The sequence below is a fragment of the Agelaius phoeniceus genome, chromosome 6 (assembly GCF_051311805.1).
Source record: "Agelaius phoeniceus isolate bAgePho1 chromosome 6, bAgePho1.hap1, whole genome shotgun sequence".
Lineage (NCBI taxonomy): Eukaryota > Metazoa > Chordata > Aves > Passeriformes > Icteridae > Agelaius > Agelaius phoeniceus.
In genome coordinates this window covers 2534992-2554390 of record NC_135270.1, presented here as the reverse complement: position 1 = coordinate 2554390, position 19399 = coordinate 2534992, and the positions used below count along the sequence as shown (strand labels likewise).

Here is a 19399-nt window from a genome sequence, read left to right as displayed (position 1 = left end):
TTTTGTCTGTTTTCAAGCTACAATAAAGTACTTACTGCTTCACATTATTTTTATTTGTGTTTGCTTGTGCTTACACATTCTACAATGCTTCAGATAAATGGATTTCACCAAGATGAATGAAACCCGACACAAGAACTGCATTTCACTACAGTACTTACAGTCTATTCTAGATGGTATCTGGCTTTAATTTCCTGATCTTGAACTCTTTTCCTGCTGGTTTTATTGTTACCTACTTTGACTTACATTCATATCACACTGTATAGCTGGCCCCTCCTTTTCTTGGGAACGTGGCTGACATCAGCTATTACAGATGCAGTAGGGAACAATTCCCTCTTTTTATGTGCATTGCTCTCTTCCATCATAAACTTACCCATTTTCATACCCTAACAGGGCATATATATGTGAAAAACATAAGGCAAAGAGTCAGGCTCCCCCTTATGGTTTTGTGCCCACCCACTCTTAAATACCTCACTGGTCACATATCCCTTGACTCTATTTCAATCTGCAAAAATACACTTACAAGTATGAAAGCTCTATTTTATTACATCTAAACTCTTCAAATACAAAGACTTAATAGAGATTTTCACAGCATAAGCAATAAAATTACAATATAATTGTAATATTAAGTTTTTAAACATGAACTTTCACCTTAATTTTCAAATTTAATTGTCTTTTGTTACCAGAAAAGTAAAGCAAATCTTACCAACATAATTTTGAAATTCTGCCCCAAAAACTTACCTTTAAAAATATATATATTCGTGTCATCTCCCCACATAAAATTTTAAATAGTTTCAGCTCAAACTATACATACACAGACACACAGTGACTGTTCCATATACAAATCTGCTGTATCTTATGTAAGTTTAATATTTGAAACAATAATAAAAAATAAAACCAAGCAGCTTCAGAAGAATTTGTAGAAATTAACAAAATATCTAGTTTTATTTAGCTTTCAGCTCAACTGTTTTAGAAATTAAGCAAAATTTTACACAGAATGAACATTTTTCTCTTTTGCCGGATGAAAAAGTTTGTATTGCTTGGTCCAGTCAATGAAGTTGGGTTTGAACATACCAAAGCAACTGCACTGAAAAAAGTCTGCAAGATTCTGGAAGCATCCAAGGCTGAAAAAAAGAGAAGAATATGCATTCATAAACCTAAGAAAAGAATGAAAAGCATGAAAAATACACTTCACCACGAGACAGCACTTGAGATATTAACCTGTCAAGGCAGACAGCTCAGGAAGAAGAAACAGAAGAGCTCTCAATTAAGCATCATTCCTTTGCTGAACTTTTACAACATGTTTTAGATTAACACATAAGAGTAGATTAAGTTGAACTCAAATAATGCCCCACAGTTAGTAAGATCCCATCTGTTAGTACACCTGAGGAAACAGAGAAACCTTGGTACTGATTTCTCTATTAATAGAGCTAAATACTGCAGGAGAAGTCAGAAAGAGAATTAAGGTATGAACTGGTCCCTTTCTGATCCTACACAACAGACACAGAGACTGATGAAAAAATTTTTGGACAGCACTCCCTCGCCCCAAAAGCAGTGGTTTTGCATTTATGAAGCAGTGAAGCAAATCGGTACTGAAGAGATAACATGTTTAAAATAGAGTGTTTAAAACATTCTAATCATTAATACCCACTTGTATGGAGTCCTCCTGAGTGAAACAGGATGCTTAGAGGATTTTCTCTGTACCAGGAGATTCATTCTTTCATGTGAGGTCAAGCCCAGGAACACAATCTGATTGGGAAAAAAACATAAGTAATGGTTACAACATGAACATCACAAAATCCTGGTGAGCAAAAGATACTAATAAGAAGAGAGCAGGGGGGAAGAGCCTGAACATATCTAACAAATAAGTAACCACTGCTATAACTGATGACTGAAAAGTATGTGTTTAAATGTCACTTGGGCTAAAACAGAACCTGGCAAGGACCAGCTTCCAGAGAAGGCAAGCTTAGTTGGGATGCCTGTGAAGACTGCACTTTCCCAGATGTCTGCAGAAGTATAAGATCTATCACAGTTAAGCATCAATCTCCTCAGATTTTTGTCTACATTCTACCACACAAAATGGTAGAAAAAGACACCTTGATCCACAATGACACTAAATGCCATACAGCAGTATGTTTTCAAATCACTGTGTATGAAACACAGTAGTTGAACTGTGTTAAGTAGTTAATCCTCCCTATATTTTTCCAGCATGATATCCCACTGTCTTGGACATTGCAAAACTCTAGCAGTACACGTCTAAGATTGTGGAGCTTTTTGGTTTTCGGGGTTTTTTTTTACTGAGCAAGATTAAAACAAGTCCTTAGCTCAGTGTGCTTAACACATATTTCAAAGACACCTGTTTCCTAAGAGCTGCTAAACAAGCTGTTTCACAGATGTTTTAAGACAGCTCTTCTCAATTTTGTTTGCATAGCCAAGCTTTTCTCTGAGAAAAACATAAACAAGAAATTTGACAGCCCTCATCAAGATAAAATCCAGGTCATATATTTTTACAGTAGCAGTGGGATTTAATACAGTCTAATGACACATGGCTGAGCTCTGCCACAGAATTTTCAACTCAGGAATAACTGTGTTACTGAGATTTCGTGCAGTTTTGGGGGCATTAATACCAGTTCTATTAGTCAAATAAATTTATTGGCTTTAAATACAACTTTTTATAGGCTTGGAATTTTGAGTAGTAAACCCAGAGCTCAGTTATAGGAATGATTTGCAGACTGTGATTCTACTTCCAACAGAGAAATGCTGAGTGCACAAGCTGAACCTGTGAAACTTCAAGGTCTGCCTTGAGATTTAAGAGAAGCACCTTGCTGTGACAGTAATCAGGGAGAGCAGGCACAGAGTTTTTATGGGAGCAAACCGTCCAGGGAAGAGCTTTAATTTGTCAAGAAGCATAAACTGAAGGAAAATATTACCTGATAAAGCTGAACAGTGAGCCACACAGAGGCCCACAGGGTGTGGAAACAAGCTACTGAGGAGATGTAGGAAACCCAGGGGGAGCAGGACACTGTCTGGGTGAAGTACATCCATGCCCCATCTTGATGGAAATTTGCTGCACAGTGGTTGGACCAATCTGACAAGACACACAATCAGTTAATTGTGTTTTTAAGCCCTTGAGAGCTGAGGAAAGAGTATCTGCATGAAAGTAATATTACATAGCAACATCCTCTAGAAATACTATGTTTCATCCACCCCGTTGCCACCTAAAAGCACCCACACAGATGTGTGAGTGCTTGCTATTCTGGCTGCATAATCTTTACACTCTGTGCTCATGATCCACAGAAAAACATCTTTGTTTTTAAAGGCTGGTGCTATAGCAATTCATCCTCAGCAACTAAATTATAAGGGTTTTCCTCTCCTTTCCAATAAATTTTTTAATTTTACAAAGTAATAGTCCAGGTTCATTAACAAGATAATATACTTTTTTTCTCTTCAGAATTAAAACTACTTTAAAATCAAAAAGAAATGCCTGCATTTAGTATGGATATTTCCAAACTAGAAAGGAAAAAAAAAATCCATCTTTTGCAATAATGTATTTACAAACTTATTTTCTGTTACAGCAAAGGGGATCCAGATTAAAACCTGTCATCTGACCTCCTGCCACATGGCTTCCCCATTTCCTCTCTAACAAAAATGCTTCCTGCTATTTCATTTTCCATTTCCACTACAGCAGCATCTTTGTTGTTGCTCAACACAAATGGAATCAGGTATTTGACCAAAGACTTAGATAGGATGCATTTTCATTTAAGCTACACAGTAACATCACTGCTAAAATAAGGTATCAGTTGTGCAGGTTGTACTTGCTGGAAATGAAATGCTAAAAAATAAAGACCACATAGAGATGGATTTGAAAGCTAAATAAAACTAAATTCATGGATACATACACTGAAGAGTTCCATAAAGCAGCCAGACACCAGTCACTGTCAGGAAAAACAGGAACAACAGGTAGTAATAATGGTTCCCAATGCCTGAAATTGAGGGGGAAAAAAGGAAAAAATAATTTAAAGTTGGACATTTTAAAATTCAGCAGTACTTGCAATTCCACTAAAGTTAGCAGGAATAAAAAGAGTCAAAACCATTTCTTATTTTAACCTCTGCCATCCACAAGAGAGCTTGGCAAGGCTGATCTCTCTCTCAACTTTGTCCTGTAAGCCATCCCAATTTATATAATAGAATTAGTTCTGATAAAGTCAACCAGGATTTGTGTCTCCTTCAGAGCATGCCTTCAGCTGTTTTAGTCTGGTGAGACCTAATTAAGCAACCACAACTCCCTCCCATGCACAATAAAATTGCCTCATATACTGAGAAGTCTAAGCTATTCAATTTGCTGGACCTTGTGTGCTTCAGAATTGAAAATATACATGTAAAAAACCCTAGACCTCTGTCAGAAAAACTGTTACATGAAGGTATTTTTTTTAATTACAATGATAATGCTCAAAGTTTTGAGACAACACATCAGAAAGATGTCTCAACACCTTGTAAATAGCAAACATTGCAAAAATAGCATTTAACACTGGGAAAAAGGCTGTTGGCAAAAAAAAAGGTGAAAAATATATTGTTACAAATGTGAAGCTCTCACCTTCCTATCTTGCTCATCACCAGAAATAAGCCAGAAGAAGAAGAGAGAGGGTGAGATGGAAATGCCCTGCAGGGTTATCTCAGTGGTACAGCTGCTCCACTCAGAACTGTCCCTAACAGTGACAAGGGGCAATGGAAGTTCAGGAGGACACACGAGTCCAGCCCCTTCCTGCAGCTCATTCTCCTCATCCACAGCTACTGCATTAAAATGTCAGACTGTGCACACTTGTCTGCTTCTTTTAGTGTCTACTCCTGGACAGATTGTCCAAAAAAGTTTGTCTAATCCCTTTCTGAACCTGCTGACATTGCCTGTGTCTGCAAACCCTTACAGCAGCAAGCTCCAGAATTTCCCTGCCTGCCGTGTGGAGACATTTTTCCTTTACCAATTTTAAATCCCTAGTTCTACTATGACATGCTTGGCTAATAATTCTGCATTCACTTCAGCCACCATGTTAATAATTTTTTTCTTTCCCTTTTTAAAGTTTCAATCATATCTCCTGTTCCTTCCCTCCCCAAAGAAAGAGTTACAGATTGCATGGTATAGGTTCTTAGGGTGGCCACTCTAACAACCCCTAAATAATCTTATTTGCTTTTCTCTCTTCCATCTAATTTCCCTCTGGCACCTATCAGAGTCCTTCAGTATCAACAGGATATTCTTGTGTCATGTGTGCCCCCTCTTTAAGGAGATAACTGTTATCTCTGCAACTTTTAAAATATGTGGCATTTTCAAATTTGATAGAACAACACACTCTCACCTACACACTGTCCAGTCCACAGAGAATGCTGATCATATCTGGCTACACATGCTTGGCAAGCAAGGCAATGCACAGATCTCAAAGGCTTCCTTACCTAGGTGAGGATGAAGGGAAAGAACATACTCATAGCAGAAGCATCTACTTTGCTCAAAATTTAAGGCATCATCTTACAGTTACCACCACATTTTGCATAATTACTGTGCCATAGACCTCACAACACAGAACATAGATGAGAACCATACACCTTAACTAGGAAAAAAAATACTGAATTTTTAAAAATTAAGATTAGAGTCCAAGGATATCAAAGTATCTCTTATCACCATAAAAGAAATAAAGAAATCTAAACAACATATAACAAACTACTTGTGTAACACTTTAGTGACAAGCAGTGAGGAAAAAGGATTTTTATGGCAGTATTGAGTAAAAGGCAGGTTTACAAAAAAAAAAGTACAAAAGCCCTACTTACAAGACATGATGTGCAAAATGTTCTGAAGTCCAAGCAACCAGCTTCTGCAAGAGCTATAATGTTCTGAAAGATAAAATATTTTGTGCTTGCACTTGGATAACATTTCCATAGGTGCTATGAATATTTCTACATTAGGACTTTTGCAGTTTGTAAGTATTTTTAGTGCCAAGCATGAACAGGAGTAAGAACTCGCTATTTAAAGAGGTGCACAAGAAAAAACAAACCAGTGAAGACTAATGCAGCTTCACCCACACAAGATTACTCAGAAAAGTATTTCTGTGTTGCCAAAATTAATAAATGATGTGAATTAAATATTCCTTAAAATGAGATGGCACCTCTCATATAGTCAGCCAGACTTCAGGGAGATGAAGCCTGCTCCTTTAGAAGGACAGAACGTTTATGAGTCCTGGGGCAATATGTTAAAACTGCAGTTTATTCTCCCTGGCAATTGGAAGAAATACAACCTCAATGAGAGCCATGAGATCACAAAGAAAATGCTTTCCTTAACCCATAGGCTGGAGAGACCAGACACTAAATTCTCTACTGACTGGCTGCCCATGATTTCTTTTGGCTACTATAAAACAGTTAGGAAATAGCATGTGAGTTGCACGATGCTCAAGCACAAAAAAAATTACACACATCCTCAAAGCACATGATAATATTTAAATAATTACTAGCATATGATATATAGGAAAGCACTGGGACTATTTCTTTCTAACCATAGACAACTGAAACAGAAACCATGCAAAACTTATATTTTTTATAAGTGAAGTTCTATGTGAATTCATATCACAGATAACACCAGTGGGTCTGTACAATCTTTGGCCAGAGCTCATATTTTATAGAGGCAAGGAAATTATAGCAGGACAAGGAAGATAAGGAAACAAGCAGTAGAAGGAGAAAATCTCCAAAATCTCTGTTGTTAAACAACATTGCTAAAACCGCTTTAAGGAAGAATATTTCATTGCTTTCCAGTTTAACAAAGCTGCACATGATGACAAGCAACCACCAGAAGTTGCTGATACATGTTGCACCACACCAGCCCTTCCATTTGTTTTTACAAAATCACCTACCTCTTTTCTTTCTTCTTCTGAAGTCTTTATATATCCAGGATCAGTACTCCAGGTTTTATAGAAATAATAGAGAAGACCCATCATGCTGAACACAACAGTGATTTTAAGAATTACATTTGTGTGTGTGGTATGTGATAGTCAGGTTAAGGACTATATTCTTATAACTCATAACATCACTATTTGTCAAACAAGCAAAATATTCTAAAATTAGTTAATACTACTTTACAAGCAAGACACAAGAAGGAAAAAATTTACTTTCACTTTAACAGTGGGATCCTCTCTGTCCTTCCAAGACCATCTTATCAGAGAAATGGAATATTCTGTCCAGTTTGAGTGCTGAAGAAGACTTTTACAGCTGTATAAACCTGCATCACAATATGGCTCCATGTCATCCTCCTTAAAAGTCCTCAAGAATTCTGCTTCTGAATATTTCAGAGGTATGAAACAAATTTGATTTCTTTTTTCCCCTCTGGAGCTTTTGTACTTTAAACAATGCCAGTTAGACATGCAGAGCTATAAAGCTTCTGGTAGCTGTGAGATTCGTTCGGCTGCTGCACCACCCCTCACTCAAACAGGCTCTTACTCAGTCTTACCTTGTCCCATTCATTTCAGCCAAAAGCAACTAAATATACTCATTCAGAAAAATGAAACTGAAAGTCATCCTGAAACTATTTTTGTCACACAAAAAAAAGCCCAAGCACACACTGCTAAACACTTCTGAAGATAATGGGACATTAGGAACACCATTTTTACACTATGAACTAAAACCATCTGTGTATCAGATGACTGGGGAAGAAAAACATGTCAAGATAAACTGTCTCTACACAGCAAAACAGGAATATGCAGTGGGACTAGTTTAATACAAATTAAAGTCATGCATCAACCTTGAGAGCTCAGGCTGCTAAAGAACAGTCCCTGCTGCCACCAAGGACTAGCCAGAGAGCTCAAGTCTGGATTCCATCTCCAGTGACTCCTCAGTCACTTCATGAACTCCAGGGAAAATAATTTTTAAAAATCCAGGATGGCAACCTCCAAAAGATGTTAGTTCATAAGACAAAACAAAAAGTTGTTTTGTCTTATGAACTAACAACACTGCAAACAGTTCTAATTAAAATCAAGGCAACAACTTATGAAATACTGACACAAACACCAGCTGTGTTTGTTCCAATGCAGTTGCAGGGTGCAATTATAGAAGTCAAAATTATGGTGTGTTTCTTGTGGATACTACTGGTCTATTTGCACTGGTACTGGTTTTTTGGAGCTCAGAGAAATCTTTAGTTAGAATGGCTGGATTCTCATTCAGTCCAGAGGAAGTCTGACAGACAAATACAGCTAACTAAAACCCTGAAAACTTTTGAAACACTGTGACCAGCTCCAGAATGAGAACAAGGGATGGACAGTGAAATGGAAACCTATCCCCTGGCCCATCTCACCAAGCTATGGTTAGTACTTCAAGAATACTGCTATGCTCACCATCTTCAGCAGTGTCCAACTCAAATCCCTACCAGTGGAATTTTTTTTCCTTTTAACTTAGATTACACCAATAAAACAAAACTTAAACCTTCACAACAATTGAATAACACCATTTCCATTTATACAAGCATGTGTGTGAATCCCCAGGAGGAATACATTTGATCAGCTCATCAAAGTTAATCCTGATAATTCCATTAAGGACATCTTAATTTGGAACAGTACAAGAGAAAATGTAATTTAAAGGCTGAATTAAAAATTAATTAAAACTGTCTAGCAATACATTGTAGCTGCTTTAGTACAAAATTATTTGCAGTTCTAAGTATCCTCCTAAAGGCTTTTTCACACAACTTAATCGATAAACAGATGCCCACTGTGTAACAAAAGAACGGGGCACTGGAAAGAGAGCACAAACTACTAAAATGTTTTTGTACTCATCACTGAGAAGCCTCTTCAAAGCAAGTAAATGTCAGACAGAAATTAATTCACTGTATACTAAAGATTCAATGTTAACCTGTGAATAAAGACAGGAGACTGGACAGTCTACTTTGCAGGAACACAAAGAAATTTCTTCTGTTTTTTAGGGAGGTGGTGGTAGAAGATGTTGTTTTTAAAGGCAGGAGCATGAATACCACCAACTGTCAAATGCTTATCATTTTAGAAAGAAGAGATGCTTTCAGTATTATTATTAAGATATGTGTTACCCAGTTATAGCACATGACAAAATACATCACTGTACAACAGTCTCAGTGAGGAAGATTAAAGAGTGATGTGTAGATGCTAACAGAAATCATTAGTTTTATAACACCTTCATTCTGATATTCCAGTAACATATGAAATAGGTCAGGTTATAAAGAAGACAAAAATCCATAGACAAAAGAAGGTACAGAATTTTAGTCTGTGTATAATTTTAAAATCACTTTGCCCCTTCCCAATGGGATTAAACCAACCTTACTAGACATTAACAGTCACATGGAATTATCTGGAACCTCTCATCACAGTTTGCACAACCAGGTTTAGATTTACAAGAAACTCCAAGCAGAATTGCATTTCTTGAGTATAAAGGATATCAGGCAGGAACCAGAAAAACCAGGTCATGGACATCCAAAAAACTGAACTTAGCAGAAATGCTGTGGGAAGGTATCTTAGATTCTTGAGCCCCACGAGTTGCCTGAAAGAACATTAAAAAAGAAATAAATATTTTTCAAAATATATTTGAAACATAAATCCCTGGAATATAAATCATCTGATTTGTAACCATAAAAACTTCATGCACATGGTTTAGTTCAAGTTGCTCAAAGCAATCAAGAACTGTCACTCAAAATCATTCTTTCTGCATACATATAGGGGGTTAACAATGCAAAAATAAAACTGAAGAGTGCTCTGCTCCAGCACAATATTATATATCTGAGAAGGGCAGTAGGACTGGTTGAAAAGTCCCATCTCTGTCTATTTGCACACAGATAGCATTACCATATCAGTGACCACTGACTTTGGCAGGGTAAGTGAGAAACAGCTCAGGATAACACTGGGGGGTCTGGGGAGCAGGAGAGGGGATGGCTCATTAAAACTCATTTTGTGACAGAATACAGCAGGAAAAGTTGTGATAAAGGACATTTCTGAGCAGATATCTCAATGTCTACCAGATACAGACCATCAGTAACACTCTGACAATAAAACCAGCTAACAGACTGGGTTTGGGTTTTTTTTTTTCAACTCCTTCAGTGACAAGAAACTATTATTGTGTGCACCTAAATACATTCGATTATTATGGTCACTCATTCTAAAAAGTACATGCATTTAAATTCTCCACACACTGTACAACCGTTTCTCAGGAGGTATCTTTTATGTTAACTGAAACTAAACTTTGAAAGAAGAATTATGCATCAGATGATTTTTAAAGTGTCTTTGCCAAGTAAGTACATAAACAGAGAGAAAAAGCCACAAACCTCACAAACAGAGACATCACAAATAGCAGGCTGAGAAGCAAACCTCCTTTTAAAAGCCAAGAATCAGAACTTAAGTCCATGACGTATCCAATGGCCCACATGAATGTCAAGGAAGATGCTAACATCAGGAAGAGCTGTTAAAATTATTATTGTTAAAATATGACAAAGTACTCAAGCAGGTCTTACTTAAAAGTATTCAGTTCATGTAATGACAAATGCTGAAACACATCAAAAGCAGGGGTGAGGTATGACATAAAACTCCCACCCAAACCACTCCAATGTGCTTTTAAAGAATTCTATTTTGTGCACCCAGTTTCAGAAATTACTCTGGTTAGAGTTAATGTGCATGTCACTCTAAACACAGCATGCTCTGGTTTTATTTCTACTAGTTATTACTCAGGAAATTACCTCATATTTCTCTACTATTTTCAGTAACCTGTTATTTCTCCTGTTTCTCATTTTTTCTTCCTCTTGTAGCATGTAAACCATGAAGTGATTCTGACTTTGGTAAGCGATGTCAAGCGGCCTCTCTCCCTTTAACAACAAATAGGGCTATTTATTTATTTATTACTTTACACATAAATACTCTCACTTTTAACAAAAGCAAGAAATTAATATAGTTAAAAGTTAAAACAAGACTAACTGGGCAGTTACTTCCCAGCCCCACCTCCCCACTATTTTTTTAAGGTAAAGGTAAGCTAAATTCAGAGTGCTAACATGCTTAAATCAGAGCTTTGTAGCTTTGAAAATTGGTACTTGTAGATAGACTGCAGCTGTCTATCTGTTGGACTGCTTCCAATAACATATCTATATAGTCATGGGAATCTATACTTTCAACACTTATGCTATCAGTTTCTACAAATATTAAGTTGAAGCCTTTCATAGGTGATAACCTTTTGAATGTACAAACAGGCATTGCCAACCACCAGCTTTCACAGGAGGACATTCACTTAATTTGAAGTCTTTATGAGTCTGACTAGACACTAAGAAATGTATGTTTTAAAATCTGCCCAAGTCCTCATGACAATGTCTTTAAGTAGAAAACAGCCAAATGAAGAAATGAAAAAGAAATTAAACAAGGTCCTGAGAAAATGAAACTAATTAAACACCCCATGAAAATGAAACAAAAAAGGGTGAGGGAGCAGAATCAAGTCAAAGGACACAATTACTGTTCAGGGAACACAAGGTGTGGCTGTTCATTGCACAAAGGTTGCAAAGAACCTCTGCATTCATACTTTGAGCCACACCTCAAGAAAGGTACTAACTCCCTTTTGGGAAAGACTAAGAACACCTGCTCTTAGCCAAACCCTCCTGCAATTTACATCCAACATGGAGAGGATTGAGATTTTTCTTTACATTCATTTTATACATTCATGCTACATGGGATAAAATATCACAAAGGAAATCCTACCTTAACATTTTTTATGTCCAGGCTGGCACCAGCTTCCAGCAACAGATCCACTGCACTAGTATTTCCTGAGGCTATTGCCCAGTGCAGTGCAGTATTCTTTTGAACATTGTCTACAGCATTGAGAGAGGGGTTGAACTTTAGGAGAAACTTCATGGGTTCTGGTCTAGATGAAAATAAATTATCAGAGTTAACAAACAGGAGATAATCTAGACTGGAAATGAAACTTTTCAACACATAATGCCTTCTCACAACCAGCTCATCAATGGTACATCCATGTTTAGAATTCCTCACCTGCCCCCAAAGTAAGGTAACATCATCATTTCTCCTGATGATGTTACCCTACCATTTTAACAAATATGAGCTACATAACACAGGTTATATCTTCTACAACACCATAGCTTGTATCTCCCCATTTTATTAGTTCTAAATGCATTTTACTGCATCCACACCCATTTGTTTTCATTTTGCAGAAAATACAATAAGACTGCAGATGATTTAGCCACAAACCTAAACTTATTTAAGAAATTCCTTTCACTTTCTTTGCTATATCCAGTGAGCATTCCCAACTCTGGATCTCTGAAACACCTCATATTTTTGTACAAATGGAAGGGAAAATAATGTCAGTTAAAAAAAAAGTAAGGAAAAATTCACCTCACTGCTTCTTGAGTACAATACAATAGACTCTTATTCAGTTATTCTCTACTTACCCAATGGCTTTTTGTGCTGTTAACATTAAAGGTGTTTGTCCATTGAAGTCTGTTGTGTCTATGTTCTAAGAATAAGAAAAACATAACAAGCGATTACCAGTGATCTCAGGAAACAGTGGAATTTGGGGCTATATAACTGATTTAGCTTCAGTAATGAACAGAAAAAAGACAAATCAAAATACATCAGCCAAGAAGGCAACACTCATTTAAAACTCTTTCCTCCTTCTATAAGTCTTGCATGTCATTCCTTTCAGAATACTCTGAGTTTCTATTTAAGGAAATTTTTAAGGGAGAGACTCCACTAAGGATATTTTTAAGTGAATCATGTCAATTGTATTTCTTGTCCTCCTTGCAAAGAAATACTATCAATAAGAAGAACCTTGTAAAGCAATGCTAACCATATTCCTTGTGTAAATAGATGTACATAAAAGATGTAAAGAAAATACATAAAACAGATTTATTAAAACAACAAAGAAGGACTATGTATCTCAAGACATAGGTAAATATCTAGCCTAAATTTTCTTCCTTCTTCACAACAAAGGTTTCCTTGCTTTCTCCCTCCATCCATCATTACATTAGCGCAGATTTACTTAAAAGAATTATTCACATGGATATTTTTAGTACAAGATAGGTGGGCCAACAACTTTATTAAGCCTGTGATATACGCCACTGCACCTACATTGCTGAAGTCAGTTACTCTGCCTAAAAAGAACTTCATAAACTTAGCAAACTTTTAAATCCTAATGCTAGATTGTTTCTCAGAATCACTCTAGATCATATAAGAACTCTCTTGTCATTTTTATTAGCATGTTGTTACACTTGCCATCAATTCTGCTCATTTCACATATAAGCTAAGAGACATCAACTACCATGGATATAAACCAGAAATTTCTAATGAAAATTCAGACCTAGTCTGATCATTTTTTCTGCATTTTTCAATTTATGGAAAACTGCATAGATTATTAGTTACAAAGCTTCATGATGTGTACACATCATATACTGCTTTGTGTTCCCATGTTTAAAAGCCATTGCTTATTTCACAGCACCACAAATCCACACGACCTTAACAACACTCCTAAAATGTAGGTGAATCTGGATGTGGGGGATGACAGGAATAGGGAAGAGCATTAAAAAAAATTATATATACAAATGCCTAAGTTTGTCTGTGCTTCTAGCACATAAAAATAGGTGTAAAATCACTGTTTTTCATCTAGGGAAAAAAAAAAACCCAGTTAATTCTGGAATGCCTCCTATACACAGGCAGCTCCTCATAAGCAGAAAAGAACATTTGGGGCATCAGCAACATACCTGGCCTTTTGCTATGAGGTAGGCTATGATGGGCATGTGTTGGAACAGCACTGCTAAATGAATGCTACTGAATCCTTCCCCATCAATCAGACTGGGATCCGCTCCACATTTCAACAACAACACGACCATCGGAAGGTGTCCTTGTCTACAACAATATGTGAAATGAAACTGTAGAGATGATTTTAAAAATGGATATTTTAATGAAAGCATCGCCTTTGTAATTCTCACAGGCATCCCACAAAATATTTCAGCTTCTCGTGGCTTTATTTAGGAAATCATATTAAATACATACAGCCTAATAAATGAGCCTAGGGTGAAGTGTTGATTTAGACTACAGTTCTTATTTTACAGTAACTTCTCCTGTGAGCAGTCATCCAAGCCTCTGGCTCTGGCAAAAGACTGACAGTCCAGAAGAAAGCACTCATCTTCCAGCAGGAGACTTCTCACTCGGAGAAGTTTTCCCAGAATAATTATTTCAGGTTATGTTTTCTCCAGACAAGCAGTGCTTTGCTCTCTAAATCTCAGAAAATGCTACCACAGCTTTAAATACCGACAGATTTGCAGTTAGGGGTTGCAAGCAGCACTACCTGGTGGCCCAGTGCAGGGGTGTAGAATTCAAATCTCCACCAAGCTGATCCACTACTGCACCTTTGGAAATGTAATATCTGTGTAATAACAGCACAATAAGGTCAGGAACAGACACAATAAAATAGCAAAACCTTACACTAAAGATAACATAGCTAAAGGAGTAAATGACTCTTAATAAAAAAGTCACTGGAGAAGCAAATGGACAAAAGTGGTTTAGCAGTAAGTAATGCTGTTTCAAGAAAATGTTGAAGAAAAAATAGTCATTTAGCAAGGTACTTCTAAAATCAGCTTTCATCTTTGTTACAGAAACAAACCCAGGAAAATCTAACGATTTCATGTACTACATGATTTCACATATAAAGAAATGGGTATACCTTTACATTTCAGTGATATTTTCACTAAGGTAAGTGCACTAAAATTTGAATTCTACCCTTCTCTTCTCAAAGTGATTATAGGTACCAGTGGCAGAATACACTGTGTTACTGTCACAGGGACTCCCAGCTTACTTTACCAGCTCCTGTCTGTTGTTTATTGCTGCCCAGTGAAGAAGAGTCACATTTTCTTTGTCTGGTTGTCGAACATCATATCCTGCTTCTACCAGTTCTTTGCATCGTTCTAGCATTCCATACCTTAAATGAGAAATAAAAAAAATCAATTTACTTATAATTTTTCAGTATTCTCCAGTCTGGAGACATTTACATCCTAAAGAAAAAATACATCTCAGTAAGCATCACCCAGCAGATCCTACTGGAGCAAATTCCACATTGCATTCAATGGAAGTCTTGTAAAAAGAGTGGGGCTGTGCCTTGATGACTAGAACTTTCGACTTAAACAAAACTGCTCGAAATGTTTTTATTTACAGTAGCAACAGCAAGTTATTTTTCTTCTTCCACTACAGGGAGAAAATGAAACTGAAAACGTTTCCTTTGTAAAAATATCCAGCCTGGCTCATATTTGAGGACACTCCCATCTATTTCAACACTCTGCACACTCAGAACATGTACTTACTGGGTAGCCTTGACAATATCACAGGTGCTGGGGTCTTCAGCAACAGGATATGGGCCTGGGAGAACTTTATCTTCATGGACGCTATGGCTCCTGTGCATATGAGGTCGATGAGGCCCATGGCAATGGCTTTTACACTGATGGTTAACAAAACAATTATTAACCACTGTTATTTATCGGCTGCACACCACACACACCTCCCCCTTTACCAGAAGCACTCACTGGGCGCGGTAGGTTCTGTTAATACAAACGAAGATGTTAATTCAAAGCACAGTTAAAGCCTCCTGGCAAGAGACCAATCCTTTCATTTGCGGAGGACAGCAGGGATGGGGTTAAGGTGCATCAGGATAAATTACAGAGGCGTTCAGCACCCTGCAGAGCTGGTTCCCGACACAGCAGCCTCCCCAACAGCGCTACACTCAAGAAACCACAACCTACGGCCTTGGGGAGGGTTTGAAACGCACTTGGCAGCCACGGTGCCACCCGTGCAGCCAGAAACCCGACGCGGGGGAACAGACAAGGCACACGCAGGGCACGACACGGACGGCTCTTGCCCGGGAGCCCCCGCCAGACCCCGGCGGCACCGCGGCCGCCTCGGTGCCGCCCTCGCCACCTGCCCGGGACCCGCGGCCGCGCTCCGCATCCCCGGCCTGGGCAGCGCCGGCTCCCAGCCCCGCTCCAGCCCCGGCGTTGCCTGGGGACTCCCCGCTCACCGCCGGGCCGCTCCCCGCCATGCCCGCGGTCCTGCAGCTTCCTGCTCCCGCTTCCTGGGCACGGCTGCGGGGCGGGGCCGGGCAAACACGGCCCGGGCGGGGCGGCTCCGAGGCGGGGCCGGGGGAGCGCGGGGAGGCCCCCGGGAGCCTTCCCTGAGAGCCTTCCCTGAGAGCCTTGCCTGAGGCTGTCCCTGCCGCTGAGGAACCGCTTGGGCGAGCGGATCGGCGGCTCCCGTGTGCCTGAAATGGTTCCTTCCCTTTTACCCAGGCAACCACACCGAAAAACTCTCTGTTTTCGCTCAGGATCCCCCCCGGGTGGCGGACAAGGCGAATTGTCTGCTGGCGAATGTTTCGGGGCTTGTGCCTCAGAATGTGGAAGCGATCCCTCGGTGAGGGCTCTGGAGCACGTCTGATGAGGAGAGGCTGAGGGAGCTGGGGGAGCTCAGCCTGGAGAAAAGGAGGTTCAGCGGGGACCTTGTACCTCTCCACAATTCCCTGAAAAGAGTAATGTCACCTCCTTGTTGGCCCGGTTCCCAGAGGAGTTCAAGGCCATTTGGCACCAGTTCCATCCCCAGCCGAGCCCCAATGTCCCCTCATAATGACCGCCAGGGTGAGGGAGGGAGCCGCCATTTTAGGGCAAGCTGTGAGGGGCAAGTGGTGAGCCCCCGAAGAAATGGGGATAAACTGGGAAAACACCCAAGCATGTCAAACACCCACAAGCTTCCCAGGTGAGGTGGGACCCTGGCAGCCCTCGGAGTGATGCCATCTCTTCTGGCCTGAGGAGAAACCCCAGCATGGGGTCACCAGAGACCTCCAGCTCTCAAACATCCTGGGGCTGTGGGGACACGGGGACCTCCTGCTCCTGGAGGAAATGTGTCATGACCTTTGGACAACTGACAGTCACCACTCACAGGTCATCAGAAAAGGGATAATTATCACTCCCAGCTCAGCCTCCAGACCAGGGCTGGCACACAGAGCTTTCGCCATCCTGTCACACTGGGGTCCTGGCTGGAAGGATCACAGCTCAGGTCAGGTCTTCAGGGAGAGACTGGGAGAGCCATTCAGGGCACAAGAGCATCAGCAGCCTTCACAAAAGGGAAGAAAACTGAAAGAGTAGGCACATAAATGAAAAAAACCCCAACAATTATTTCCAAAACCCTGTTTTGGTAGGTCAGAGCAGTAAGCAAAAGGTAGCATAGGTTTATTAGATGGCAAATAACAATCAGGTAGGAACCTGGGTGTTTTCCTGTGACTGGTTACTGCATTTTCCATCACCATCAATTGTTTTTAAGGCAGAGGAAGATATTTTTTGGGGGGTACAATAATCCCAGCACCACGGGAGTGACTCTGGCATCTCAACATCTCCCTTGCGCTCCATGCACATGACTTAGGATGCTGTGGACTTGGTTGAAGGCAGAGCCCTGGCTCCCATTACAGGGAAAGAAAGAGGAACAGTTCATCAGGGCTCAACCTGAAATGACATTTTGTCTCTTTTGGTTCTACTCACAGCTTTGGTAAGAGAGCAAAGTCTCTGTTCCTGACCCACACAAGCCCTTTGAATGCACACAGGGACCCGTGTGTCACTTCAGGAGAAACCATTGACACTTTAAAAAGACCTGGTAACTTTCAAGAAACCCTTGTCATTTTCAAAAGGCAGCTGTTGTTTCACTGTTGCATTTCTTGGCTCGGTCAAGCCCCTCCTACCCGCACTACAGCTTGTGCTTGAAGACACAAAAGTACCAGCCCAGAGGAAAGGCAAGGAAAGCTGGACAAAGGCTGAAGGGAGCCCTCTGATTTCCCCTTTTCCCAAGAGGTTTCTTCAGCTGAAGTTGCTGACAAGAGCCGGACTTGACACGCCGCAATGGGTTTGTTGTTGTTTTATTTCCCGGATCCTCAGTCCTGCGTGGGATTCTGTAAGTGGGTGCTGCAGGGGATCCACCAAGGCATCAAAAACGCCTGCCCTGCACCCAAGGGTGGCGCAAGATCTCCTCCAGCTCCGGCCTGGCCGCGGGGTTCCTGGCCAAGCAGCAGCGGATCAGGTGCTGGCACTCTGGGGAGAGAAGGCAGACAGCGCCGGTCACCGGCAGAAGGCTCCCGCCCAGCTGCCCCCGGCGCCCGCAGGGCCCGGGCCGCGCTGCGTGTGCTCGGGGCTGCGCCGGCCTCCCGAGCCGCTCTGCCCCGCGCGAAGAGAGCGGCACGGCGGGACACGGCCGCCTCCTTGGGCCGCGCGGGCCACGCTGAGCCCGTGGGCACGGGCCACCCCCTGCGGCCGGCCCTGGGGGCAGATCAACGGTGCGCGGAGCTGCGTGAGGGCCGCGCCGGGCTGCGCGCCGCCCCCTGCCGAAGCCGCCCTCTTGGGGCCGGAGACCAACCTGGAGAGACCTGCTGCCAGAAGAAGAGCTGCCCCTGCACGATGGCATGGTCGTCCTCGAAGGGGAGGCACCCGCAGACCATGACGTACAGCAGCACGCCCAGGGACCAGACGGTCGCCGCATGGCCGTGGTAGCAGCCCAGACAGATCCACTCGGGCGGGCTGTAGGCGTGCGTTCCTAGGGGAGACGGGCGGCGCTGTCCAGGCGCGGGCTGCTGCCTTCCAGAGCCCGGCGCCAGGCCCCTGGCTGAGGCAGGGGCTGCACCCGCGGCCACAGCTTCCCCCCCCCACCCCGAGGCCACCCGCGTCCCCCAGCCAGCTGGCCAAAGCCAAGGAACCATTCTGCGAGGCAAAGAAGGCCAGCGGAGTTGCCCGGGACCTTGCGGGCCCGCCGAGCCGAGAGGCCCGGAGCCGGCTTTTGCCACCCTGCTCTGTGGGCAGGGCCGACAGCCGGCTCCGGGGGCACGGCGTCTGCCCCGGGCCAAAGGGCAGCCGGCTGAAGGCCGCAGCCCAGGAGGGAGTGGGGCCCTGCAGGGCCTGACACCGGGAGCAGCGCCCGGGCCCTGGGCTCACCGGCAAAGCGCGTGTAGGCCCGCTCCTGGAGGAAGGTGCCGCAACCGAAGTCGATGAGCTTCAGGTCGCCGCTCTCCGGGTCCACGAGGAGGTTCTCCGGCTTGATGTCCCGGTGCAGGACGCCGCAGGCCGTGCAGTGCCGCACGGCCTCCAGCACCTGGACGAAAAGCCAGCGCGCCATCTCCTCGCTCAGGAACCCCTGCTCCAGCAGGAACTGCAGGAGATCCTGCCATGCCTCCGGACGCTCCAGCACCAGCACGAAGCTGTCAGGCAGCTCGAACCAGTCGAGAAGCCGGATGATGTTGTAGCAGCTGGAGCCCACCTTCTCCATCAGCACGATCTCCATGGGCACGCGGGTGCCGTCGGGCTGCGAGGAGGAGAAAATCAGCGCCGGCGGCAGGCCTGATGCTGCCCCGGGGC

At 42.0% G+C, this 19399-nt stretch overlaps 1 protein-coding gene across 3 annotated transcripts; it reads right to left on the bottom strand.

Moving 5' to 3' along the window:
* Positions 1-523: 523 nt before the first annotated feature.
* ZDHHC13 (zDHHC palmitoyltransferase 13) lies at positions 524-16332 on the bottom strand. 3 transcript variants are annotated; one of them, XM_077179502.1, is made up of 17 exons: positions 16215-16332; positions 15326-15459; positions 14824-14946; positions 14317-14394; positions 13730-13874; positions 12422-12486; positions 11715-11877; positions 10712-10837; positions 10304-10437; positions 9425-9525; positions 6885-7015; positions 5812-5874; positions 5346-5439; positions 3897-3980; positions 2928-3085; positions 1649-1746; positions 524-1121 (listed from the first exon to the last, which is right to left on the bottom strand). In XM_077179502.1, exons 2-17 carry the CDS (start codon positions 15421-15423, stop codon positions 986-988), a joined length of 1797 nt encoding a protein of 598 aa, XP_077035617.1. In that variant the 5' UTR covers positions 15424-15459; positions 16215-16332; the 3' UTR covers positions 524-985. The 3 variants fall into 3 exon arrangements, with proteins under 3 accessions (XP_077035617.1, XP_054490678.2, XP_054490681.2); XM_054634703.2 differs by lacking the exon at positions 16215-16332 and adding an exon at positions 16036-16193; XM_054634706.2 differs by lacking the exons at positions 15326-15459; positions 16215-16332 and having other exon boundaries at positions 14829-14946.
* Between the last annotated feature and the right edge of the window lie 3067 nt (positions 16333-19399).

What these genes read in the sequence shown, in the direction of transcription:
- ZDHHC13 (XM_054634703.2), bottom strand. Translation starts at nt 16,056, where the DNA reads ATGGCGGGGAGCGGCCCGGCG. An exon ending in TGGACATAAAAAATGTTAAG is followed by an intron (nt 10,838 to 11,714) that starts GTAGGATTTCCT and finishes TTGTTGTTAAAG; the next exon opens with GGAGAGAGGCCGCTTGACAT. An exon ending in GTGATGTCTCTGTTTGTGAG is followed by an intron (nt 9,526 to 10,303) that starts GTTTGTGGCTTT and finishes ATGTTCTTTCAG; the next exon opens with GCAACTCGTGGGGCTCAAGA.